Genomic DNA, 27,333 nt, shown 5'->3' with positions numbered 1-27,333 from the left:
ATATAACTTTGACTAGATTTTAACCCAACTACAGAAAACGAAAAGCAAGGTGGAATAATCTATAATGAGGGTTTGTATGTTTGTTCTACACTCCGTTCAAACTACTGAGCCGATTTTGATGAAGGAGGCCGAGGTGACATTAAAGTAAAAGTTTATCGTTAGTTTCAATTGTGATTATTTTATTTATAAGATGAACGCCATTACCAATAAAACAATAGTTCAATAAAAAATATTTATTTACTACAAGTTTACAAGTACTTAACTTCATTGAAAATCATTATAAATTATGTGATTTCACATGCAGTATTAATAAATTTGTTTATATATTACCCTAATAGAATCCTTCTCGCACTAAAAGCACCTACCGAAGTGGCCTGACAAACATAAAGTAAATGTACACACTGGAGTTCAATTTAACCAGAAATCGTGACACAAAACCTATGACAAGGAGATTCATATTCTGTTTTAAGTTAAAAAGCGTATAAGAATCCAATCGCCGCTTTAAATTCACGATATCTGTATGTGTTTATTTAATGTGTAAAGTCCACGTCAAGGATGAGTACATTATTCAGGTTGTAATAGATTCAGATTCATCTATTCTTAAAGAATAAGACATTACACAAAATGCTTTCACTAAAAGATGAAAATGACTAAACTAATAATTGATGTAATAGTGTATACTTATTTTTGTCGTAAATGCGTTTGTGGAGCATCAGTCGGTGATCACAGACTTATTCAATATAATAAAAACAACATATCAACAGCCGACATTATAAAAATACAATTAATACATATTATTGACAATTGTGACAATTATGCAATATGACAACTCATTTGGTTAGTGCAAGGAGAACAAAATAAAACGTATTAATTCTTATTTACCACGAAACGAATCTTGTATTTTATTGTTGTACATTTAAATGTGGTTGACTTGCCAGTAAGCATTTATAAATTAGAAATGAACTCTGTGCCATAAGGCCCATAAGTAACAAAGTTAGTATTCGTGTGTTCATCTACAAATGGATAGGCTTACCTATTTGATAAAATAAGGCCATTTTTTTAGTGTTACATAACATAACAACACGAGTTCAACTCGTATCGAAAACTAAACTATTAACTAAAATATTTAAATCAATAAAAAATTTAAAATGTATTTTTTTGGTGTTAGTATAATTTCGGTGTGAACCTGCCTAAAACAAGCGTATCAACAGTTATAAATCCAACATTAGTAACAACCTTGCACCGAATCCTTACAACTAGGGATACTATAAATATACGGTACTTATTATTAAGACCTAGATCTGGAGCGTTTTAACCCGAACTTTAATATAGTCTAAAGTTTCGTGTAGGAGTGCACCTATTCATACATGTTCAATCCCTTTTCCATGCCGCACCAATCTATAAGGTTTTCCCAAAAATATCGAAATATTTTCCAATTAATCTAGCTTTGATGATTCATTTGAAGACAAGTCACATTTCATGAAAGTGCAATCTAATTTGAACCTTAAATCTCAATGCTAAAGTTGAAATTCTATTAGCGCGTACATATGTGTCAATAAATCGTACCGTGCCTGGAAAAAGTTTGAAAGCATATACGTCAACTATTCGGGCTCCGTCCGTCGCAGTGTTGCAGCTTCATTCTAGGTGGTGTAGTCGGTTCTACTGTGTGCCATAGGGGTTGTAGCCGTGAGGAGGGGGTTGCGGGTACCCCTGCGGGGCGGGGGGGTGCTGGTAGGGCTGGTAGGGCTGCGTGGGCAGGCGCGGCGCGTGGTGCGGGTAGGGCAGCGTGGCGTACGGGTTGTAGCCGGTCGGCATGGGCGCCGCGTAGTAGTACGGGGCCGCGCCGTACGGTAACGGCATGCCTGTAACATAACATATTATCAGAGAAAGCACAAACTGACTGAGACTAAACAGTGTTAGAGAAAGATGTGGCTACTATTTTTTTAGTAAGTGGAAAGATGTTACCTTGTGGTTGCATGGGGTACGGCAGAGCGGCCGCCGCGGGGGCTGCGGGGGCGGCCGGGGCTGCGGGCGCCGCGCTGGGCGGCGGCGGCCGCGGCGGCGGGTCCTTCCGCGCTACCGCGGCTGGCTGCAGAAATAGATAATGTTAGGAATGTAAGTAAGTTTAAATATTGGTGTTTATGGGTCGATTGTGTTTGGAAAGTTTTTGAGAAATTAAGCGTAGTCAAACTTCTCTCGACTTTCTGATTATGATAAAAATTGATAAATCTTAAATAAAAAAAAAAAATACCTCTTGAGCGGGCGTCTGCGGGGGGTCTGGGGCGGGGCGGGAGACCCTCGAGGCGTCCTGCGTGAGGTCCTTGAGTAGCTCCTCCTTCTCGGTGCGGCGCGCGAAGCAGAAGTCGGAGATCTTGTTCTGGAACGTCACCAGCAGCTGTGGACGAATAACTGGTTAAATTAATCCAACTTATGATTGGTTTACAAAACTTACGCCAGTCGTATTTCATGAGCAGCAAATCTAAACGGAATAATTAAGAATAATAAATTAAAGTTTGCACGTCTTTCTGACGCTCCTTGGAAGATGTCAAACTTTGCTCGACTCTTTCTTTATATTACACTTGAACGGTAATTCTGTATTGCCCTGCTCTATTTGGTGCCTAAATGTGGAAACACTCTTTTTTAGAGCTGTGATATATTGGGCTGGTCTCCTTTATGGGACGCATTTCTCAACTGATGCTCATAAAATTTATTGGACATTTTTCAAAATGGCGGAGTCATAGGATTTATACCAATAATCTGTATCTTTAGGCATTTAAATAAAAGTAAACAAAATTTACCCTCAAATGGCTCCTTAAGCCAGTTAAGGGTAGATGAAAACGTAACATGATCAAATAATGTACGTCAAAGTCAGGTCTTCTAGTGACTGATCCAGGCGGTTTTGTATTTGGTTGGTAAACCAATAAAATATTAAAAGTACCCAAAAATTTACAAATTGTTTGTTTACTTTTATTTGAATACCTAAAGATACAGAGTATACAGGTCACAGAGCCACTAGTACATGTGTTACCTGTGTGAGGTCGTTGTAGAACTTGACGCCCTCCTTGAGGTTGTTGGTGAGGTCGGCGTAGGCGTCGTGCGCGGCGCACAGGCGGCCCAGCGCCGCGCCGCGCGACCCGCCGCCGCCGCCCGCCGCCGCGAAGCGCGCGTGCGCCTGCTGGATCTCCGCCACTAACGAGTCCTACAAAACGAAAAATGGATAAATACTTATTCAGCAGTAGGAAACGAATTTGCGTCGTGTAGAAATTTCACGAATTGAACGAAAATATTGAGGTTTCTTATAAGATAATGATTTATTTTCAGACAACAGTCCACAGTATACAACCCCACCTGCTGCTGCTGCAGGGCGGCGGCGCGGCGCTGCAGCGGCGCCAGCGCGGCGCCCAGCGCGCCCGCCGTCAGCGCCGGCTCGTCCAGCGCGCCGTCTGCGGCTAACGCCGACAGGAACTGCTCCTGCACACACATCAATTGACGGTTATAACGATCACTTACACGCGACAATGGCGTGGGGCGTAATCATTTGGGGAAACTCTATAATAGTCTGCCTCAAACCTCAATACGATCGCTAGCGGTTGTGACTCCATACCAATACATTTATGCAAGAATTGTTTCGTAATACAGGATAACGAAATATAGTCCTGGCAATTATACACTTTCGGCCTAATCCGTGAATTCTATCCATATTTACACATTAGATATTAGCAATTAGTTACACTCTTAACTCTATCACACATTACGGCACAAGTGCGATAATATAATTAAAAAAAAACCGGGCAAGTGCGAGTCGGACTCGCGCACGAAGGGTTCCGTACCATAATGCAAAAAAAAAGCAAAAAAAAAAACGGTCACCCATCCAAGTACTGACCACTCCCGACGTTGCTTAACTTTGGTCAAAAATCACGTTTGTTGTATGGGAGCCCCCTTTAAATCTTTATTTTATTATGTTTTTAGTATTTGTTGTTATAGCGGCAACAGAAATACATCTTATTTTTTTTATGAATGGGCTTACTCATGGCCACAGACTAGCCGAGGCGTAGACGTGGCCTACGATGGAGCGAGCTCGCCCAGAAGGTGCCTGTTCACTCTTGATTTGATTTTCTGTTCATCTGTGAAAATTTCAACTGTCTAGCTATCACGGTTCGTGAGATACAGCCTGGTGACAGACGGACGGATGGACAGCGAAGTCTTATTTAGTAATAGGGTCCCGTTTTAGTCTTTGGGTACGGAACCCTAAAAAGCACGCGTGCGTAATATTTCGAGTTATGAGCCTAAAATCTGTTCAATAAATTCCACGTTACGAGCAAGTGTGTTGAAAAAACAGTAAACCTTCAGATCAAGAGTGACGTCCTTGAGATCGTTCTCGAGGCTGTCCCGCTCCTTCTTGAGCGTCTCCACCCTCGCCAGCAGCGCGCGCAGCTCCGCGGCCGCCGAGCCCGCGCCGGCGCCGCCGCCGCCGCCGCCCGCCGCCTCCGGCACGCCGGCCGTGATCTCGCCGTCGCTGCGACCCAGGAGCTCGATGTCCTGGCGAAACATATCAATGATTAAAGACTAGCCCCCTTATTCATAAAACTTTACGGGCTTGATTTAGTTCAATTAGGGTGTTATCTCTTTCTAATACATAAGTCAAAATGACAGACAAAGAAAGCCGATTGACGCTTGTAGCGCGTTTATGAATAAGAGGGTAGAGATACAAACGGCAAATAAGTGACTCCAAAACTTGTGTAGCAAATTGTATTATGTGTTCCGTACTCCACATCGGATATCTTCATTGAGAGAGTAACGCGATCGTTGACCAATGATGCCGCTAGCGTCTATGTAGTCGCTCCGCCCCACGCCGTGACGTAGTTCCGCTTCCACTTCCTGCGAACCGTTGCTCGCTTCCCGCTACTCGCCACCGCCATGTCATTGTTTCGTCGACCGTCTTGACCGATGGTCCGCAAATATTTTTTGCGTATATTTTTGCAGCATGGTGCTTTTACATTTCCGATCCAAAGCTCGGTCGATTAAAATAGTGAGATATGGCAGAGATCGCCGATATTAGTCTTTTGGCGGTCTCGCGATCGAAGCCATCGAACGGTGCTTTTCGATTCTACCCACTTTTTTCTTGCTAAATTAATTTTCGCATTCCATGCTGCTAAAATCGTTACCGTTAACTCGCATTTTCGAGATCGAAGTAGGAAGTGCGTCAGTGGTTTTTGTTAACAAGTGGTAACAAGTCGCTCCGCATCGGAGAGGGAACGTGCGGTCATCGTGCCTGCGGCGGCGGCGGCGGCGCCCGGGCGGCGCGGCGGCGGACGGCCTGCGCGCGCCGCTGCCGGGGGCCGCGCTTCGCTGATAAGGAGGTTTGGATTGTCTCGAACCATCCGGTGAGCCAGTTTAAGATATTCTAGAAGTTACTTCGTCACTCGCGGAGGGTTCTCAGGCAGTAGCCTGGGAGTACCTCGTGTTGTTAGTTGCGGCGCGACCGGGGCGCCCCGTCCCCCGGCGCGGGGGCGCGGGCCCGGCGCCCGCCCCCACCCGCGCGCGCCGCGCCGGCGCCACGTCTTTCTTCTGCTGTCGTCCAAGGTGACTCCGAGACACCGCGACGCTGCGGGCCACGGGGACGCCTCCAGTCCGCAGGACTCGGAGAGACGTCACACGCCCGCTCCTGTTACTGCAGTCGCGGTGCGGACGCCTCCAGTCCGCGGGACTCCGAGAGACGTCACACGCCCGCTCCTGTTGCTGCAGTCGCGGTGCGGACGCCTCCAGTCCGCGGGACTCCGAGAGACGTCACACGCCCGCTCCTGTTGCTGCAGTCGCGGTGCGGACGCCTCCAGTCCGCGGGACTCCGAGAGACGTCACACGCCCGCTCCTGTTGCTGCAGTCGCGGTGCGGACGCCTCCAGTCCGCGGGACTCCGAGAGACGTCACACGCCCGCTCCTGTTGCTGCAGTCGCGGTGCGGACGCCTCCAGTCCGCGGGACTCCGAGAGACGTCACACGCCCGCTCCTGTTGCTGCAGTCGCGGTGCGGACGCCTCCAGTCCGCGGGACTCCGAGAGACGTCACACGCCCGCTCCTGTTGCTGCAGTCGCGGTGCGGACGCCTCCAGTCCGCGGGACTCCGAGAGACGTCACACGCCCGCTCCTGTTGCTGCAGTCGCGGTACGGACGCCTCCAGTCCGCGGGACTCCGAGAGGCGTCACACGCCCGCTCCTGTTGCTGCAGTCGCGGTGCGGACGCCTCCAGTCCGCGGGACTCCGAGAGACGTCACACGCCCGCTCCTGTTGCTGCAGTCGCGGTGCGGACGCCTCCAGTCCGCGGGACTCCGAGAGACGTCACACGCCCGCTCCTGTTGCTGCAGTCGCGGTGCGGACGCCTCCAGTCCGCGGGACTCCGAGAGACGTCACACGCCCGCTCCTGTTGCTGCAGTCGCGGTGCGGACGCCTCCAGTCCGCGGGACTCCGAGAGACGTCACACGCCCGCTCCTGTTGCTGCAGTCGCGGTGCGGACGCCTCCAGTCCGCGGGACTCCGAGAGACGTCACACGCCCGCTCCTGTTGCTGCAGTCGCGGTGCGGACGCCTCCAGTCCGCGGGACTCCGAGAGACGTCACACGCCCGCTCCTGTTGCTGCAGTCGCGGTGCGGACGCCTCCAGTCCGCGGGACTCCGAGAGACGTCACACGCCCGCTCCTGTTGCTGCAGTCGCGGTGCGGACGCCTCCAGTCCGCGGGACTCCGAGAGACGTCACACGCCCGCTCCTGTTGCTGCAGTCGCGGTGCGGACGCCTCCAGTCCGCGGGACTCCGAGAGACGTCACACGCCCGCTCCTGTTGCTGCAGTCGCGGTACGGACGCCTCCAGTCCGCGGGACTCCGAGAGGCGTCACACGCCCGCTCCTGTTGCTGCAGTCGCGGTGCGGACGCCTCCAGTCCGCGGGACTCCGAGAGACGTTGTAGCATGGAGTGACTCACACACACAGCTGACCACCCACCGCGAATCGATTTAATAAATTAATTGTTCATTTTCCAAATGTAATATGATACCATGTAATCCGATATTGCAAACATAAAAATAATGTTACATTTCCTCAACCTTGTACTTTAGACCTAGTGTAAAGAACAAAGGAAGTGCTTTCCTATATAAACCGCACATTTAATTATAAAATACAATTGATATCCAACCGTTGCGTGTATCACTCATAAACCACCTTCTCCGAGCCGAAGGCTTACACTTCATGGCGACCCTGCCAGTCGGGCTGCTCGAGGCAGCCCCGGCTTAGACGCCGCCCACCGCCAGCCGGCCAGCCACCCAGCCGCCCAGCCAGCCAGCTAGCCCAGTTTAAACGCCGCATAGTAGCCCAGCCAGCCAACCAGCCCCGCCGCCACTACCAACACCGCCTGTGCCTAACAGCAAACACCAGATGACTACAGGCCAGGACGAGTGCGGCATGTGCGCGCCGCCCGACACCGGCGCCAGTGTGCTCCCCAAACCCCACCCGCACCCGCGCTACAACAACAAGGCCGCCCGGCTCCGAACCTTCGAAGATTGGCCCAAGAGCATGAAGCAGAAGCCCGAGGAGCTCGCCGAGGCCGGCTTCTACTACACCGGCCAGAGCGACAAGACCAAGTGCTTCTACTGCGACGGAGGACTCAAGGACTGGGAGGAGGACGACGTCCCATGGGAGCAGCACGCGCGTTGGTTCGACCGGTGCGCGTACGTTCAGCTCGTCAAGGGAGAAGATTACGTCCAGAAGGTCATGAGCAGCCAAAAAGGAAAAGTCATCATTGCTCCGAACAAAGCGTCCAACAGCGCAAGCACTAGCCAAGCTCACAGCGGCACAGGGGCGATGATAACAATAATAATAACGGTGGATACCACGGGACAGAAAGCCACAACAAGAACAGTCCAGTGGGCCACAAAAACACCAGGTATTCACCGTCGACCCCAACTACGAACTCGGCCGGATCACCAGCCACCTCATGGACATGGCAGAGCCCACACTTCCAGGAGGCAATACCGAAGCCGTTACGTATACCGCAGCCAAACGCAAAACTAACAAGTAAGCAAGCACACCAACTACTTAAGAATTTTTATTTTCGCCTTATTACAATTATCAGTTAAAATTATCATTAAGTATAATATTAATCAAATCCATAATCTATCTACCTATGTAAAGATAGATCTATAATCATAATAATGAATAATCTATTCTTTAAACATGCAGATCCGTCTGCGAGCGATATTTCAATTTCTACTATCTATTTATCTATTAATAAAAATTATAATTAATTTACGATTACTACTTGATGACGAAAACCAGGACATGAATATATGTTAAAAAAATATATTCACCAGTTAACGATAAATAATAATTATTAAAATAAAACAAGTAATAAAACATACATATAGATAAAATTAAATATCAACAACTTCTTAAAATAAAACAAGTAATAAAACATACATGTAGATAAAATTAAATATCAACAACTTATTAAAATAAAACAAGTAATAAAACATACATATAGATAAAATTAAATACCAAAAACTTGCTAAAATAAAACAATTAATAACACAAATATATTTTCTAATAACCATCAATAAATTTTACCGAGGCATCATTCGTTAAATTTTAAAACACATAAACAAAATTAAAACAAACAAAACACATATAACGCGTCGCATGGTTAACTCAAACAGCTTTATACAATCAGCAATTTTTAATAACTGAGACGGGGTGCATTCCATTATTTCCATCTTTACAATTAACTTAACAAATATATCTTCATATAGGTATCTAAAAGACCACAATAAAAAGAAAAACACCTCAACAATAATATTATTTAGCATCGATTAAAACATAACAAACCCATTTCCCAACGTAAAGACAAAACCACTATCACACTAACCAAACATTGGACTAACTGACAAACACTAGAATCTACTATTCCACACATAAAACAGCATCACTTATTATCTTTTCGAATTATTAACCAATTTAACGTTCAAAAACTTAGCTTTCACACCATTTGGTTTTCAATACGCAACATATTTAATATATTTCTTTAAAGGCCATCTTAACCAGTTACAATTTAATTTCGTGTTTTCCAAAAGAAAAACAAACAAAAAAAACCCCAATCAAATCATTTCGCTATTACAATCAATCAATCAAACTTTTATTGGTAAATTAGAAGTATTTTACATGTCAACACTTTATTACAATTACAAAACACATTATTATTTTATACATGAAAACATTACTTACACAGAATATTATTATTATTTTAGGTCAAATAATTTCAACTTACATATACTTTAATACCTTTGTTGCGAATTATAATCCATATTTTTATCTATTCAATTTACAAATTTGATTTCAATTTTTTTTATTAATTAACGGTATAACTAATTTCTATGACATGTAGTCAATCAGAGTAAATATTTAATTTTTAAATCTAAAGTAAATAAATAACAATCTTACATTAACATACGTTAACTTACATTTATATATCAATAATATTCAGTCCACGGATCTATTACTTAACTAATTAGAAATTGCATAAAAATAAGAAAATGCTATCAGCCAGTCCCCACTCTCATATACTCATAATAACCAAATATAAGGGATAATACAAAAATTTAAATAAAACAATCAAAAATCACGTCCAACAAATTACCAATAACAACAAAACATACAAAGTAACACAAACATATGAACACTAGCTACTAACCAACTTAAACATATGATATGATTAATGGGATGCACCAGACTCGTGAAGGCCGCGTCACGCGTACTCGTCACACGCCACCCAATACGGATGAACATGCAACATATGCTATGTCATCTCAAATTTCGAGTACCTACCTACATAGAAAGAAGAAAAATAAATAACCATAAACAGTTCTTACATTAACGCATTATTAGAGTTTTAAACTAAAAAATTATCGCAACACATAATATGAAGATCAAGGCATAATATAGGTACTATACGAAAAGCTATACACTACATATAATGAAAGACAAATAATAAAAAAAAAGGAAAAATATAAATATCACATTGAGAGAGCTAAATCAGATAAGTGTTGCAACCATTAGCCTGATCAACTAAAATTTATTGTGACTCTTATATGCTTTAAGTTTTCAAAATGATGATTTCCTTTCAAAATGGGGTAGCTCGTGGAATTAAATAATAGCATGTAAGCAAGGTACACCAGGATACAACCAGGCAATAACCCTTGAAACCTGACCATGATTCGATCGAGCATCAATCGTGGAGACTCCTTGGGCACACGGAAAGGTTTTTTTGTTATTCCGATGTGTGAAAACAACTGTCTGGTAATACATATTAACGCGTAATATGTATTAGCGCGCTATAATAAATAATGTCCATGCAAACAATTGCATGTTGATTTTTGTATCCTTAATAAATATATTTTATGTAAAAAAAAAGGTCGGCCGACCGAGAGCGCTAACTATTAAAAGCTTTGAGCTTTGAGCGCTGTGTACTTTTTAAAAGACAGGTGACAAGTATCACAAAGTCAGCTTACAATTATTAGGTCACAATGCAGACATTGCAAAATGGCTCATTGGCGATCAATTATTACACAATGCAGACATTACAAAATGGCTCATTGGCGATTAATTATTACAATAATAAACAATTTTCCACAAATCACGAGCAAAAAAAATTCTGATGAAAAAATAAATAGAAATAAATGAAAACCCCAGGGAAAATAATAGACACTATAACACATCAGAATAATATTTTTCTTTTACAAGCACTGAATCCTTGAGACATCATGATAGGGTCGAGTATTACCTTGCATGGAGGTCTTTGGACACATATTATGTTTATTAATAAAAACATGTGTTAAAAACAGCCTGTAAAAAAAAGTATATATGTATATACATACATATAAGAATCAAATATAGCATTATACTAAAAAAAATCTAATAAAATAAAAACAGCTATCAATCAGAACAAAAAGAGAAGAAGAATCAGATAAGAAAAGAAATAAATAATACAATAAATTACGTACTAAATATGCCCGAAGATGTGGTTTCAGCAAAAAATGTGAACCAATTTAAAAATAAATTAGACAAACACATCAATACATTTACTTGTCAACGATAACTATTAATGATTACTAGATACAGGCAGTGTCAGTTGTCACAACTGCCTGCCTGCTTACAAAATAATAAATAATAAATAAATAATAAATATATTTATGAATAAAATAAAATTAAAACAAAGAACATTAATTAAATAACAAAATTAATAAACGTAATAACAACATTAAATAAATACCTACAATTACAGCGATAATAATAAATAAATCAATTAAATAAAAATAAAAATACTTACTTAATTAAAAATAAGTTAAATTAATGACAAAAAAATTAAATCACAAAAAAACCCTTACATGTAAATACAATACACGTTGTATTGTGTCCATAATATAATAATAAATTAATGAATTAATGACCAGTTTGCATGTCGAAGAAAATTCGCAAAGATACCTAACAACCTATTTACCATACCCACAATAGGTCAACGTAATAATTAAAAAAAAAAAACATATATCATAAATACAAAACGTATTTCACTCAAAAGAATACTACTTAATTTAAAAGTTTAGAGTATTACATTATACTACAATACGAGTTTTGCGTCATCAATGTAGAAAAATCCTTTTAACCACATAGTTATTATTACCCAATGTATAAAAGAGCCATATACTGTTATTCAAAATCAGGGTACACATATTAGCATTAAGTAAGAACATATGTTAAAAAGAAAAACCCAGCCAATTGCAATTTTTTCGAGACCAATAATTATATCCTGACTTATGGACACATGAAATTCTTATCGACACCGGCGCAAGCCTAAGCACAATAACACAAGCCGCAGCATTGAAAACCCAAGGTCGCATGCAATCCAAGCTGACCTACATACACGGGATAGGAGGAACAATTACATCATACGATACAATTGCACTACGCTTAGAGAGTGATAGTCAATATTACCCGCACGAATTTCACGTATTCCAAAAATTACCATTACAAGTTCACGGAATAATTGGACAAGACTTTTTAATAAAATACAATTGCGTCATAGATTATGAAAAAACAACAATCACTTTAAACAACAACAACAAACTAGTAACAATACCATTAAATTTAGAGACTTACAGCCACCAAAACAACTATCCTAACCACACACAGTTACCAGCAAGAACGGAATCCAGCATAAAATTGCCAACAAATTATCCAAGGGAATTACGTCATTTCAGCCAGCAAGATCGGAAAAGGAATTTTCGTAGCCAATACATTAATAAGCACCAAAAAAGGAAATATAACGGTTAAGGAACTAACTTTGACAAATTTCACACCGCAAATAACACCGTTAAGCGATTATGATTGTTTTTCATTCGAAAATACTAAAACAGATGCGGACAGAGTAAAATTACTATTTTCCCTCATGAAGCTAGACAATTTAAACGCTGACAAAAGCGACTCTATTAACAGCATATGCGCGAAATACGCCGGCATATTCCAATTGCCAGGCGACTTACTCAATACGACCAACCTATATGAACAAAAAAAAATACGGTTGAACCCCAAAAGTATACAGTAAATACGAAAGTGCTATCTTCAGTATTGAAATAGAGTCAAATAACGAACAAACATCATAACAACACAAACAATAGGGCTCCCAACCGCATAAGGACCAGAGAAAATATATCATGTATCATACCGACACCTCTAGATAACCATAACTCGATAATAAGCATTGTATAAACATAATTTTAGCACCAAACTACATTGTATAAGCCATCTATAGACATAAGTTAACTTTGTGTAAACTTAGATATTAAATACCTATAGCAAACTATGATTTCAACATGTATAATCCCATATCATTTACATATATGATGTATTAGTGTAGCCCATAGGCATAAGTAAAACAAAAAAAATACACATAATAATGTAAAGACAAAAACAAACATAACTATGTATTTTTGTCTCAAAAAAAAGGAAGGACGTGTAGCATGGAGTGACTCACACACACAGCTGACCACCCACCGCGAATCGATTTAATAAATTAATTGTTCATTTTCCAAATGTAATATGATACCATGTAATCCGATATTGCAAACATAAAAATAATGTTACATTTCCTCAACCTTGTACTTTAGACCTAGTGTAAAGAACAAAGGAAATGCTTTCCTATATAAACCGCACATTTAATTATAAAATACAATTGATATCCAACCGTTGCGTGTATCACTCATAAACCACCTTCTCCGAGCCGAAGGCTTACACTTCAACGTCACACGCCCGCTCCTGTTGCTGCAGTCACGGTACGGACGCCTCCAGTCCGCGGGACTCCGCGAGACGTTACACGCCCGCTCCTATTGCTGCAGTTGCGGTGCGGACGCTTCCAGTCCAGCGGGACTCCGAGAGATCCGCGTGGCTCTGCGAGACGTCACACGCCCGCTCCTGCAGCTGCGGGCGCATCGCAGCCCCAAGCGCCAAGGTGAAGGCGGACCGCTTCTGCGTCCCGACTGCTCTAGCGGAAGGAAGGTAAGTTACGTGTAAGCAGTGGAAATGCTACGAGTACAGCGACGATCGCCGCGTTGGTTGCCGCCCGTCATGACGTTTCGCTGGTGACCTACGCGCCGGTGGTGACCACCACGATGGCACCGCCGAGGGCAACAGCGTCGCCGTGATGATGTGTGCAGCTACGAGCCTAGCCATCGGCGCCTCCCGTGCCGGTAACGTCCGTCACGCGCACCGGCGCCTGTCGAGCTGGCCGCCACGACGGCGCCTCTCGCACCTGAGCCTGGCGACGGTGGCCGCCATGATGGCGCCGCCCGCTCGATGACGCCGCCTGCCCCCTGAGCTGGCCGCCACGATGGCGCCTCTCGCATTACGCATCGACGCGGCGGCGGCGGCTGCCACAATGGCGCTGCCCGCCACGATGATGCCGCCCGCCACGATGGCACCACCACCTGCGCACTGGCGCCTCTCGAGCTGGCCGCCACGATGGCGCCTCTCGCCTCACAGCAGTGCCTCCCAGACCAGCCAGCCAGACGGCGACCGCCTCATGCACCGGTGCCTCCCGAGCTGGCCGCCACGATGGCGCCTCTCGCATCACGCACCGGCGCCTCCCGAGCCGGTGGCGGCGGCCGCCACGATGGAGCCGCCCGCCTCACGCGACAACGCCTCTAGAGCGGGCCGCCACTATGGGTCCTCGCCTCACGCACCAGCGCTTCCCGAACCAGTGGCGGCCGCCATGAGCTGCCCGGCCTCAGGCACCGGTGCCCCCCCCCCCCCCCCCGAGCCGGCCGCCACGATGGCGCCCCTAGCTTCACGCACCGGCGCCTCCCGAGCGGCGGCGATTGCCACAATCACGCCGATGCTGTCCACCGATGCTGCAACTACGACGATGTCGTCCCTTGCTCGCTGGGCGCCACAGTATCAGTTTTGTCCTGTCCACATGGTTCCATTGAGGTACGCAGGCGCCTATAGCTATGGTGCAGGTATAGGTATGGTATGGTACAGCACGAACAGACCGCTAAGCTCTTGGTTTCGGTTAAAGAATCCTCCGGCGACGGCAGACAAGGTCGTAAAGAGCCCCGTCCTAGCGCGGCTCGACTGCCCGGAGTTGAAAGCGGTAAGATATGTCGATACTCAGAGGAAAATACGTCGTGTTCCCGGGCTTCATAAAGGTGCTGATCGACTTCGCTGTGTCGCTTCGAAGTTCCTACGACTTCTCGAGGCCATGGAGTGGTCCAACCGGAGAACAGCTAGCGACAAGGCCCTGTGCGACCGCTCGAAACCGAGGTGAAAGGCATCGAAAAGGTCTGCAGACTTCACATAATTATCTCTGCTTGCTCGCGCTCTCCAGCTTAAGTTCCGTCTTACAAAGACGAACTCGTGCGAAAAGCCATAATAAACAAAATGGGACAAATAAACCCGCTGCGCCTGAACAAGCTTGAGTTTCCGGTGCTAAGAGAAAGGGGCCAGGAGGACTCCAGCAGTTTCCATCTGTCTGTATTCGACTTTATCGAAACACTTTTGTTACGCAAAGCGCCAAAATCGATTTTAGACTTGATTTCATCAGTTCGATTTCCTTAAAAGCATGCTACTAACTCGATGCCCTATACTAACTCGATATAGGGTGTCTCTTCGGATAAAGCGAATTAGACCACCACGCTCCTAGACATCACGTGGGACACGCGGCACAACACACCGATTGAAAGTTTTCTTTTTCACGACATACAGGCCTGCCTTGCTGCAGAGTTTCTCGCAGAAATGAGACTCAATGCCTTCTGTTCAGTCTCAAATTCGCAAACTTTAGTTCATGGAGGAAGGTGAAGCCTTCGCAGTCCCCAGCAACACGGAGCTGCCGAAAGCCTCGCACCACTTTCTTCCTCATCTTATGCAAGCAGTCCGTTACAATCTCCAATATTGGTAGACAATGTACGAGGTAAGGCCCTTTCAGCGAAGAGTAACCGTTAACGGGCCGCATCTGCAGCGCTGACGACAGAAGTGTAAACATACAACTGCACCGGTACAGTATACATAAAACGACGGCGACACTACATCCCTTCCGTTACTACGGCTGTCGCAAAAACTGTTGATGCCAGCAGATCGTCTACAGGTCGCGCTGGTTGCTTGCTACTTGCCAGGTCGGTACAACCCCCGAGGGCGACGGTTTATCAAGAAGTCACTGCGCGCCCGAGTGGCAGCTGCGCCCAGCAGCCGCCGAGACTGTCTTCACCTGACAGGCGCCTTGTTGGCCGGCCTCCGCCTTCGAGAGCCCTCGCACTGTGCCACGGTATTTCTTAACAGACTCATTGAACTGCTACCACGACCTTTGACAGCTGCCTGTGAGACTTGGCATGGATGTCTCCACCTCCCAGCCTAGTCTGTGTACTGCGACGGCGTGATAAGGAGTCTTAAAGCAGCTGTGGTAAGCTTGCAATTTACTGGCGGTCCTAGTGAACACAACGTCAGACCGCCCTCCCTTACGAGTCAACGACCTTAAGAATGAGGCGTAGCTCTTGTCAGATAGGACGCTCCAACACCGAGCTGGCGGGATCAGGAGTGACATCCGCTACTGGCGTGACTGGCGCATGCATATAACATGCCAAGGTCTAACGCTACGTAGCGAACGAAACGCAACTGTCACTGTCTCACTAATATGGAAGAACCGGATATTCCCGATTCCGGTACTGTGTTTGTATAGAAAACAGTAACGGGAGCCCCTAGATCGTCCCCTTGTCTAGGCTGCATGTACGGCCACAATGTAGAAACGGTCTTTATGGTGCATCAAAAATAAGATCATCTGCCAGGTACCTCTATCCAGTGAAGTAGCGAGCTATCTCAGACGTCTATTTCTATTATCCATGTTAGCTTTCAGAACGATACTCGTTCATAAGCCTCTCACAAGTGCTGTGTATGAACCACTATCGGACACTATGCCTTCTTCCAACGCCATTAATAGCGAGACCAGCGCCTCCCAAAGCACCAGCTTGGGACGCGAGACATCTACTTGCCCTAATTTAAATAGCCCTACAACGTTAGGTACGTTAGAAGAAGTACGATAGAATAGCTGCCGCACTTTTGCTGTTAGCATCAGGCCGCAGGGTCAATGACCTTACTCTACTACACTGTAGCCCGGGCAATTACATAGATGACTTTAACGCTATTATTTTGTGTCCGAAATTCGGCTCTAAACCAGATAACGTGTCTTACCGACTGGACTCTTAGAAGCTCCGGAATAAAGTATAGACCCAGTATAAGTAGGTAGTCTGGGTACGTCACCTTGCGAGAATTACACAAAATGTTAGGGGACACTTCGCTTATTTCTTTCAGCCACAGTCTCATCCAAGCCGGCCTCGCCTACGATTGCTTTTGATCCACGATGTACTTAATAACTAAATTGGCTGGAAAGCTATTCACTTAGCGATATTTTCGCTTATATGTTAATTGGGAACATGACTCGCCGAGATTCTGCGGATCGGATGCGATTTCGAATGAGAATTCTCTTAAACCAGTTTAACGTCAGATTCGAACCTGAGATTACAATTTCAATTCTCAATTTCCTGTAATTCACATTATAACGAGTCACTGTGATTTCATGGGTTGCAATATGGTGTATACATATTTATTCTTTCTCTGAGTTCTATGACAGTAGGTGTAGCCCTATCGCTTGCGCGCCCGCTAACTCGCCACCAGGAGATAATAAACAGGTCTCAATGAAGATATCCGATGTGGAGTACGGAACACATAATATAAAAATTTTACCTTCCAATAAAATTATTATTATGTTTCCTATCCACATCGGATATCTGAGTAATGCCTTCCTGGCAGGCTACTAGGCTACTTTTATGCCGACGGTACTTCTCCTCAACAATGACATGGCGGTGGCGAGTGGCGGGAAGCGAGCAACGGTTCGCAGGAAGTGGAAGCGGAACTACGTCACGGCGTGGGGCGGAGCGACTACATAGACGCTAGCGGCATCATTGGTCAACGATCGCGTTACTCTCTCAATGAAGATATCCGATGTGGATAGGAAACATAATAATAATTTTATTGGAAGGTAAAATTTTTATATTACCTACTTTGGTACCAAAAGCTTTTAAGATATAAAATATTTATTCGTGACGTTCACAAAACCAACCTTTTCTAAAACAAATACCAAGTATTGATGGCAATACCGACACCATGACACGACTTAAAAGTTTTCGTTCAATCACTTTATGAATAGTGTTGATAATATGCACTCTTCCGCCTGAGTCAACTTGTTTGAGTTGTAAAACGTTCATAAGTGCTAATAAAATATACTTTGAACTTTAGTGAAGCCGCACGGCGTGAGATCCCAGCGAGCATCAGTATCGACTCACCTCCTTGTGTTGCGCGAACTTCTGCTGCACGATGGCGTCAGCGCGGACAGCGTTGTCAATGATCTGGCGGTACTTGGCGGCGTTGGCGCGGAAGGCCTCGGTGAGCTGCGGGGAGGGCGTGCGGCCCCAGCGCGCGCCGAACTGGCTGCGGAGCGCCGCGTCCGCTTCCTCTTCCTCGCGTAGCATGCGTTCCGCCTGTCAATATAATCATATTTTAGTAAAAACTTCAACTCGGTATTAGGGCAAGTGTAAACGCCGTCCTGCTCATACTCCTGGTTGCCGCCAGACGCAGTGAAATGACCAACAGTAGAAGGACCAGCAAATGGTTACCCTTTAAACGGGCTTTAATGGCATCAGCTCAGTATGCAATAATTGCCAAAATATTCGGTTTGCATACCTTTGAAAACAAAAAATAATTCCTAGAAGAGAAAGCAAAGTTTCATGTCATTTACTTGAGAAATGTATTCTACTTCTGTCGTAACCGCAGGCGGGTTCAGGGATGCTAGGACGCTTACTTCTTATCGATCTTGACATATATTCTGCTTCAGTAGCAGACAGTAGAGCTACCGTTAACAACACTTACCTCGTCCAAAATGTCCCTATTCCGCTGCAATAATTGCGGCAACTCCTCCATTAGGGCTCGTAAAGCCCCCGGGCCGCCGGCGGCGCGCACGGCGGCCGCCTTGCTCCGGATGGACTCCGGGAGCTCCCCCGAGTCCTGCTCCTCCACGCAGGCCGGCAGGTTCAGCGAGGCCAGGATGCTGTTGAGGAGCTGGGTGGCCTCGCGGAGCTTGTTCACCTGGAAATTTACTCGATCGAGTATTGTGCGGTTAGAGTTTAGAGACAAGCGAAGGATTGCATAAGGTACATTTTTATAAACAATGTTGTACTTTTTGTGTTCAAAAATCGCTTCGATCGAGTGGCAACTCGATCACACTGTGCAGCATTATAGGCTCATTTAGACGGTGCGAGAACTCGCATGCGAGTTTCATTACATTGCGGTATTTGATCGGTCGGTTGAATTGGATGTACCTAATCTTCTTTCCAGTCGTATCCTCATTGCCGAGGGTCGCGATTGCCAACGCTTAATAAACAGGTCCATGTCGGTGGGAGAGGGACGGGGTTACAGAGTCAGTATTAGTGTACTCGTACCTCGGCATTGACGGCCTCGGCCCTCCTGGCGGCGGCGGCCTGCAGCGCGCGGTGCGCGGCGGCGGGCAGCAGCGCGGCGAACAGGTCGCGGCGCGCGGGGGGAGGGGCGCCCCAGCGCGCGGGGGGAGGCAGCGCCTTGGCCACGGCGGCGCGCGCCACCGGCTCCAGCGCACGCGCCTCCGGGATGCGCTCGTGGTAGATGAAGTCGTTGTCTTTCGTGGCTTCCGCGAGGAACCTGGGGGTGGGGAAATCTACCTCAGTGACACTCAATAGTTATTTGTTTTACAAGGGGGCAAAGTTGTTGTTTAACCGCTCGTGCTAATATTGATACCTGAGCGAGCGAAAGATTCCAAAATTGAACCACGAGCGTAGCGAGTGGTTCGAAAAATTGAATCTTGAGCGTTGCGAGGGTTTCAAAGCACGAGGGTTAAACAAAATTTGCCCCGGAGTGAAACACAAAATTTTTCACCACACCAACCCGAAGCAAATATTAAATGTAAAATATCAAACAAAATCAAATCCAAATGAATGTTATTAAATATTTTTCATCCAAAATCATCATTTAAAAGCCAATTCTACCAGCAAACATAAGACAACAACTCAAAATTTGCATTTGATTACTTTGCCTCACATGTGAATAAAACGCAACTTTGCTATCAGTTTTTGAAGTGCAAAGTAAGGCTTTTCGAGTTGGTGTGGTGAAAAAGATTAAAACGATCTCCACCTTGAGACGAGATATCGCCTCGGCCAGCCTTATTCCTGTAGACCCTGCACCATTGTGCTGGCCCTTCTGAGCTGTTCCTATAAGGAGTGTAAGGGCACCTGCGGCCCGCCCGAGGCTGTAGCTCCTTCACGTCCAGCTGGAGACGTCTCCTTTTGCTGGAGACCCTAAATTACCACATGGCCTTGGTGAGCTTCTCCTGTAAAGGGATTTGCAACCGGCCCTGATCTCCAGTTGTTCCATATCCACCTAAAGACGTCTCCTATTGCTGCCGACCCTGGATCGTTACCTCATGGCTTTAGTAAGCTGCTCCGACAAAAGGGGCGCCTGCGGCAGCCTGCCCAGGGCTCCTTTCAGCTGTTCCACGGCCACCTGGAGACGGGATATCTCCTCGCCGACCGCTTTGTTGGCGCGGCAGACCATGCCCTGGAAGAGTTGGGTCAGGCCGCGGAACGCCATCTGTTTTGCTGTTATCTGCACAGAGAAAAATCTAGAGTATTGTATGACAATGAGTTTTGAGTACGATTTGGAAAGTATATTTTTTCCCGATTAATTTGGTAATCTACACTACTTGTGGTAGATTAATTTGGTGGTGGAATACTGGATGTTTTGCATTTGATTGTTTTGATACGTGTCCGCATACTATAAAGTGTCCCAATAGAGATGTTTCCTATACTTAAAATAAATTATTTCAAACGGTGCACGAAATAAAGCACCTGATAATTATTAGAAAACATAGATAGCAGCTATTTTTAAACACAATTTAATAAATCGGATTGAAATATAAAAAGCAGGTGAGTTTACCGTGACGTCACTATATTTGTTTTAATATAAATTCCATATTAGCAAATCGTTTCGACAGTTCTAAAAATGAAGCTGATTTGACTAGTAGGAATGTAGCCTATCGAGTAGTTGACAAGAGGTTAATGAATTATGAACCTAACCATTCAGAATAATAAGGTTTGCTTACAAATATAATGGAAGTCCACTCGTTGTTTGCTGCATCACTGATCAAACGCACTCAGTGGATACTAAACCTAATTTTACTCGTATACGTATTCAGCTTTGTTTCAGCATACTTTGACAATTCACATTCTCGTCTCGTCATTGACAACGTACACAGAGGATACTCTAATATAGTAAAAGTATTAAGATATGTTTTGACTTACAATGGCGGACCACTCGCGGTCGAACAGCGCCCGCTGCGGCTCCCGGTTGATCATGCGCAGCGCGTCTGTGTAGAGCTCCTCGCACTGCGCACACACTCGCGCCACCATGCCCTCTTTCATCTCATCTGTACAAACAATTTCAGACAAGAATACTTTTATAGAATAACCAGAACATTGTATCCAATGGGCGATTGTGCACTACAATGAATTTTACTGTCCGGCAGTCCGAGTTTTTCCGGTCCGATATGGCACGCCATTAAATGTATATAGTAGCTTGTGCACTAGACGTAATTTTACCGTCCGACATTTTACTTTTCCCCATTCCGAACAGTTTTTTTCCGGTCCGAGATGACAGCTATGAAAAACGTGTTTATGCTTGTGCACCGCATCTGGAATTAGTATTATTCATGACTTGGCCGGGCGGGGGCGGGCTAGGGGTTACCTCTCTTTTAGTAAAAACACGGACAAGTGCACAAGCCAATCATCCCTTTTTTTTCATGCCACTGCGCCGCACCACCTGCGAGTAAAAAGACGGACAAGTGCACAAGCCAATCATCCGTTTTTTTCATGCCATATCGGACCATGAAAACTCAGACTGCCGGACAGTAAAATTGATTGTAGTCACAAAACAGATAGGTACAGAAATCAACCTTCATACAAAGCGCGCTCGAGCAACGCACACATAGACACTGCTCACGGACACGATATCTCGGACCAGTTGGGACCAGTGCGAGCGCGAGTGCCATCCGCTTGAGACACGCGTCTGTGAACTTTTTTGTGCAATAATGGAGAAACAAAACAAAAAGTTATTATAACTGTACAGTGGACGGTTGTTTAAATTCAACATTAAACGGTGGATTGTCGTTTTTTAAGCTACCAGTGGTTTCAGAGAGAATGCGTATGCGAATTTATTACATTGTACATGAGAATGCGAATTTATTACACTTAAAAATATAATAATCGTGTATTTCGCCAACTCGGAATCATCGCAAGATATTTTCTGTGGCAAATTTGTAATATAACAATGACATTAAAATTAAAATACCTATTTGAGTTATTAATGTTATTATTAATTTATATTTCCATTCTTCCCGTTTCATCCTCAACAATAAATCAAACAACTAGATACGAGATACGATACGATGGATACGAGTGCCACTACCACGATAGTTTTTTGTGCATAAGTCATAGTTCGCAACAATCGCAACCCTAGAGCGACCGCCGAGCGTAGGTATGAAAAGTAAAGTACATACATGTGATTGACTTCTGTACTTATCTATTTTGTGTTGTAGTGCACAATCGCCCAATAGGTAAACACATTCCGATGTCTGGTTGAGGCGAGATAATAGTTAGGGAGGCGAATAGGGGAATTTTCGGCAATACTCGAGCGTGGCAGTTTAAGATATGAGAGATACCTTAGACCTAATAGAACAACCTTGTAAAGTATTTAGCTCTATATGTAATGACGCGCGCCTAGGATAGACGATCAGATTAGTAAAAAAAAATGGATAGTCTGAAATACTCGAGCGCGTCAGATTAAGATATTGGTGGTTGATTTTAGTGTTTAAAGACTAAATTTAACTAATCTGACGATAAGTCCTTGACGCCGCCGAGTTATAGGGTCGCGAACTTGTAAAAAAAAACGTTAATCCGGCATTCTCGAGCGCGATTTTTTATTTTTTTATTTTGAAGAATATAATCTAAAACTTACTAAAAATACAAAATCTGCCGGTTTCCGCATGACCGGAAGTGTGGAGGAGCCATTTCGTCTTCCTAAGAACGCGTTGCGGCATATAAGTCGCGAACGATACATTTTACAAAAAAAAGTTTAAATAAACAAAAAAGGTAATTTTATTTTACACAAAAAAGGTCTCTTTACATAAGAAAGGAAAAAAAAGAAACCAAACCAAACCAAAAAACCTTTTTCGGCCAGATTAAGAGAACCCACCAACATTTTTGTCAGATTAAAAAAATATGCTTTCAGGATACCGAGATAATATGAAAATCTGACGCGCTCGAGTATTTCAAAAAAACTTTTATTTATTGCATTTTCAAAAATTCATCGTAACTTATCGTCACGCCGAAATCGTCAGTTTTTTTAAAGGAAGCTTCCTTGGGGCCTACTTAACACCCCTTCCGAAAATCTGACGCGCTCGAGTAAATTTTTTTTTTTGCATTTTTGACTACTTTATATGCCTACCCCCACCACGCAAACCGGCAGATTAGTATACCGTTGTTATCAGAGGCACTCGGGGCATACGTAGTATGAATATCTGACGCGCTCGAGAATGCCCAAGTAACTGTTTTTTTTAACATTTTTGAAAAACCGTACACGCCAAACCCACCGCTAAAATGGTTTTTGCCATACGAGCTTTTCTTTTCGAAATTATTTTATCTTTCGATTTTGATAGGTCTCGACGGCGCCGTTGAATTACGCCATTTAGCTACCTCGCCTCCCTAACTATAAGGTGAGTTTTATAAAGGAATTAGATTAATTAAATCCAAGAGAAACCTAACTTAAAATATCGTACCTAATTGGATATTACCACCAGGAATACGTTATTAAAATTAAGGACTGAAAGCTTATTGGGGCTCACGACTAAAAATTACAGGAGATATGGTCGGTTACGACATTCAGACAGTGCTAAGAAATATGAGCCACGAGTCGCCTGCCAGTTTGGATGGAACCGGGGCACGGCCAATACCGTGTTGGGGACGCTATATACCTCGGATGCACTTGTAAGCGATGACCTCCTGCGCCTGGGCGAGCATGAGCGCGGCGAGGGCCTGCAGCGTGTCGGGCTGCAGGTCGGGCGTGGGCTCCTGGTGCACCGCGCCCATCACCGTGCCCTTCAGGTGCGCGAACACGCCCGCCGCTTGCTGATGAATATCAATAAACTGTCTAAACGAATGCCCGTTCCGAGTACATATTAGATTTGAAGGTATTCTTAAGTTGTGGATACTGTATAACGGTTATATTTATTGCGCAAATAAGAAACACAGCATTACTGTATAAAACCAAGGCACTGTGAAAATACAAAATTAAAGAAAAGACAAAGAAAAACAATAAACATGTAAGAAATTAGATTTGGGCGACGACGTAACGGTGTGGCTCCATAGTGTCGTCTCTTAGGCGTAGGGTAGGTTGCCTCGGAACCGCCGAAACACCACACCCTTCGGCCAGAAGTCCGCGCTTGCGATGGTGTCCTGCAGCGGCCGCGGCACGCGCACCACAAATTAACTGAAGTGCACATAGTGACGCGACTGTAGCTGGTGCACTCTCAGCGTGTAGCCAGTCTTCCGGCGGACGTACTCCACCGGTTTATTATTTAAATAGTACAAGTCATAAAACGCCCTGCCATAGCCACTGACATGAATCACTTGCCTGTCACTCGACACTTTATATAAACTAAGCTCAATGAATACCAATTAAGCCACTAAGTGTAGCGCATTCTTACAAAAGGAACACAGAACATTAAATGTATTAGGTTAGGTCGGTAAAGTGTTATCAGAGATGGGCATCATTCGAATAAACAATAATTTACGATTTTTTACTCGACAAAGCGTTGGAGTGCGTGTTCAGATATTATTGAGCACCACGGCCACTCCAATATATCTGATGGGGACTGTAGTCGTCAAATTGCATAGCCACTTTATTATTAAATTCATTCTTAACGTGCCCATGCAATTTTGCAGCTAGCTGTACTTAAAGTAAATTTAAAGAAATCTCGTAAAACTGATTCAAGTTCATTCATACCCTTTGCTCTACGTTCATACCCGTATATACCCACGCTAACTACGGTCTTTATTTATAAATACGCTTTTTATGAACAAGCGTCTAAGAATAACCACTTATAAGTTCAAGTGTCATCAGGAAAAGATAAGGGCCAAGTTGGTAATGAAAGAGAGATTTACCGACTGAGAGAGATTTAAGTCCTAAACCTAGACTACTTGTTGACGATAACATCTTATCAGTGCGTGTGAATGACATCTGAGACAGTAATTCCTGTCCATTAGCGAGTGAGCTCACATTTATTAGCGTGGCGTCGTCTCAGAGTGATATGTACAGTTATCTCTGTGTATTTTATTTATCTATGGCGGCTGTAGCGAATGCATTTGACTCTGTTCTTACAATCGTTCTTATATGTAAGGACGTGATTCATACTAATATTTAACTCACGTATTTTTTGTCACTTGCGCATGAGTTGCACGACATATATGTAACGTAGAGCCTCAGTCTCAATTTTCAAGGATTAAGTAGAATAAAAGTGTACTGATTTCAATATAAAAGTATGGGTTTGGGTTATTACTTTTATAGTGTTTTTATAGTACGTGTTATAAACTTGCAGTCATTAAGATGCATTTTGCTGAAAGTAAACACTCTTGTTTACAAACTCAAAACTCAACATATACTTTATTCATGTAGGCCTACCAACAAGCTCTTATGAATCGTAATGGGAATCAACTGTCATACCTGCATCCATCCACTGTTTCATACCTGCAGCAGCTTGGTGGCCAGCTTGAGCGAGTCCTCCGTGTCGAGCGGCTGCTGCGAGGCCAGCACACTCTGCAGGGCTCCGATGTTGAACAGGATGCACACATGCTCATACGCCAGCGAGCTCACAGCTGTAATACATACATGTTGTTATTGCAACTGTATCAAAATATATTGCATACAATCACAATACTCAGACATGACGGAATTACAAGAGATTATTGCCACTATATGAGTATAGAATATAAGTAAGTTAAATTCTGTCTTGAAAATTAAAAGTATCATTATGTATAAGTTGATTCTACTCTTTTTCCTTTGGTTTGGTGCATAGCATTTCGGGTTTAAGTTAAAAAGCTTTCGTTTTACAAAGTGAAGGCCCACTATTTTTTTAATTTTAAATAGATTATTTACTAATGGTCTGTTAAGAGTGTTTGTGTAATATTGCGCCTATTTTGTGTGATTGTTAATATGGATTATGGTGCAGATTTAAGAAAAATGAATGTCACTGTTGGTTTCACAAATAAACTGTTGTACAATCATTTACAGAAAATAATCTGGTTGCAAACAAAACTGATAATTTCTCAGAACCTAATGATTCTCTCTCATTTTTAGGGTTCCATACCCAAAGGGTAAAAACGGGACCCTATTACTAAGACTCCACTGTCTGTCTGTCACCAGGCTACTCTGGTAAAAATGATATGGGCTATGAAGATATTTAAAGTTTCATGCCTATACAGATACACACATCCATACATACATTACATACATAGATACATTATATATTGTTGTTATTTACTAATACATACCTATAACTTTTTGTTGTATGGTAGGCTTATTTCAATGTGACTAGTATCACTATGTAATTTCTTCAAAAGTATACATTGCAAATGGCAATCAGGTACAAAACAAATCTAGACGGTGATTATTACAAATTTGTGATGGTAACTATTAATAGTCAAATTGCTTAGTTGATATTATTACCGTGTCAACAACTCACATACTAACCCCAATTGGTTTGAAATTTGTCAACTCAGTAGTGCTCATGAGTCACAAGTCTATTTTATTTGTGATGGCATTGTTTTATGTGTAACAGCTCAATCATAATATCTGACAAAGATTTTTTAAATGTTTTAATGTTTAAAGGTAACAATACAAACCAGAAATGCAAGTACTGGGGTTTAGTTTAGACATAAAATGCTATATATTTTAGAGAAGTAATTGGGAAATGTATATTTTACTTACTGTATGTGATTATAAGAGCAATATATTTTAGTAAGAAGTGTATATAAACTTACTAAGACTAATCCTTCCTCCGAAGAGTGATCCCCGGTCAAAGGCATCCTTCCACTTGAAGGGGATCTGCACCTCCTGCGGTGGCACCTTCTCCTCCAGCGACGCCAGCTGGTCGTAGTAGCTGCGCACACAACACACACTGACTACACGTAAACAACGCGCGCGGCTGCGCCCTACACGGCCCTTTGTTTACAAGGTCGATCACACACAAAACACATGTTTATCAACACATTTCTATTCCAAAAAACCTACAAGCCGGACTAATTTACTAAAAAAATAGCGCAATAGGAATAAATAATGATTCAATGGCGATAAATGAGTCATCTATGTACCTGTAGAGAACGTCGAGCGAGGCCCTGTCGTACACCTTCCATATCGCGTCGGAGCGCAGCCGCGCCAGCTCCGTCAGCGAGTCCGTGCAGTCCTCCGCGCCCTCATAGGTGTTCTGCAGCAGATTCCGCAGTGGTTTTACCAGTTCTACGTCCGCGGACTTCTTCAACGGCACCGCAATCAACTCGGCCATGACTGCGACTGTCACCTTTTGACAATCGGTTGACAACAGATCGACTGCGACTGACAGCTGCATTCTATATT

General features: G+C 44.0%; 1 protein-coding gene across 1 annotated transcript; it reads right to left on the bottom strand.

Annotated features, from left to right (window-relative positions):
- Window positions 1-218: 218 nt before the first annotated feature.
- On the bottom strand, window positions 219-27,333 carry LOC134673291 (programmed cell death 6-interacting protein). Its single transcript, XM_063531257.1, has 15 exons — window positions 27,072-27,333; window positions 26,742-26,860; window positions 25,450-25,577; window positions 23,678-23,831; window positions 20,952-21,076; window positions 20,072-20,256; window positions 19,062-19,296; window positions 18,493-18,708; window positions 17,910-18,104; window positions 4,345-4,539; window positions 3,349-3,471; window positions 3,029-3,199; window positions 2,252-2,395; window positions 1,966-2,089; window positions 219-1,862 (listed from the first exon to the last, which is right to left on the bottom strand). The coding sequence occupies exons 1-15, from the start codon at window positions 27,323-27,325 to the stop codon at window positions 1,660-1,662; spliced, it is 2,571 nt and encodes an 856-aa protein (XP_063387327.1). The 5' UTR covers window positions 27,326-27,333; the 3' UTR covers window positions 219-1,659.

This window comes from Cydia fagiglandana, chromosome 2 (genome assembly GCF_963556715.1).
Source record: "Cydia fagiglandana chromosome 2, ilCydFagi1.1, whole genome shotgun sequence".
In the NCBI taxonomy this organism is placed as follows: Eukaryota; Metazoa; Arthropoda; class Insecta; order Lepidoptera; family Tortricidae; genus Cydia; species Cydia fagiglandana.
This window is presented reverse-complemented; position numbering and strand designations above follow the sequence as displayed.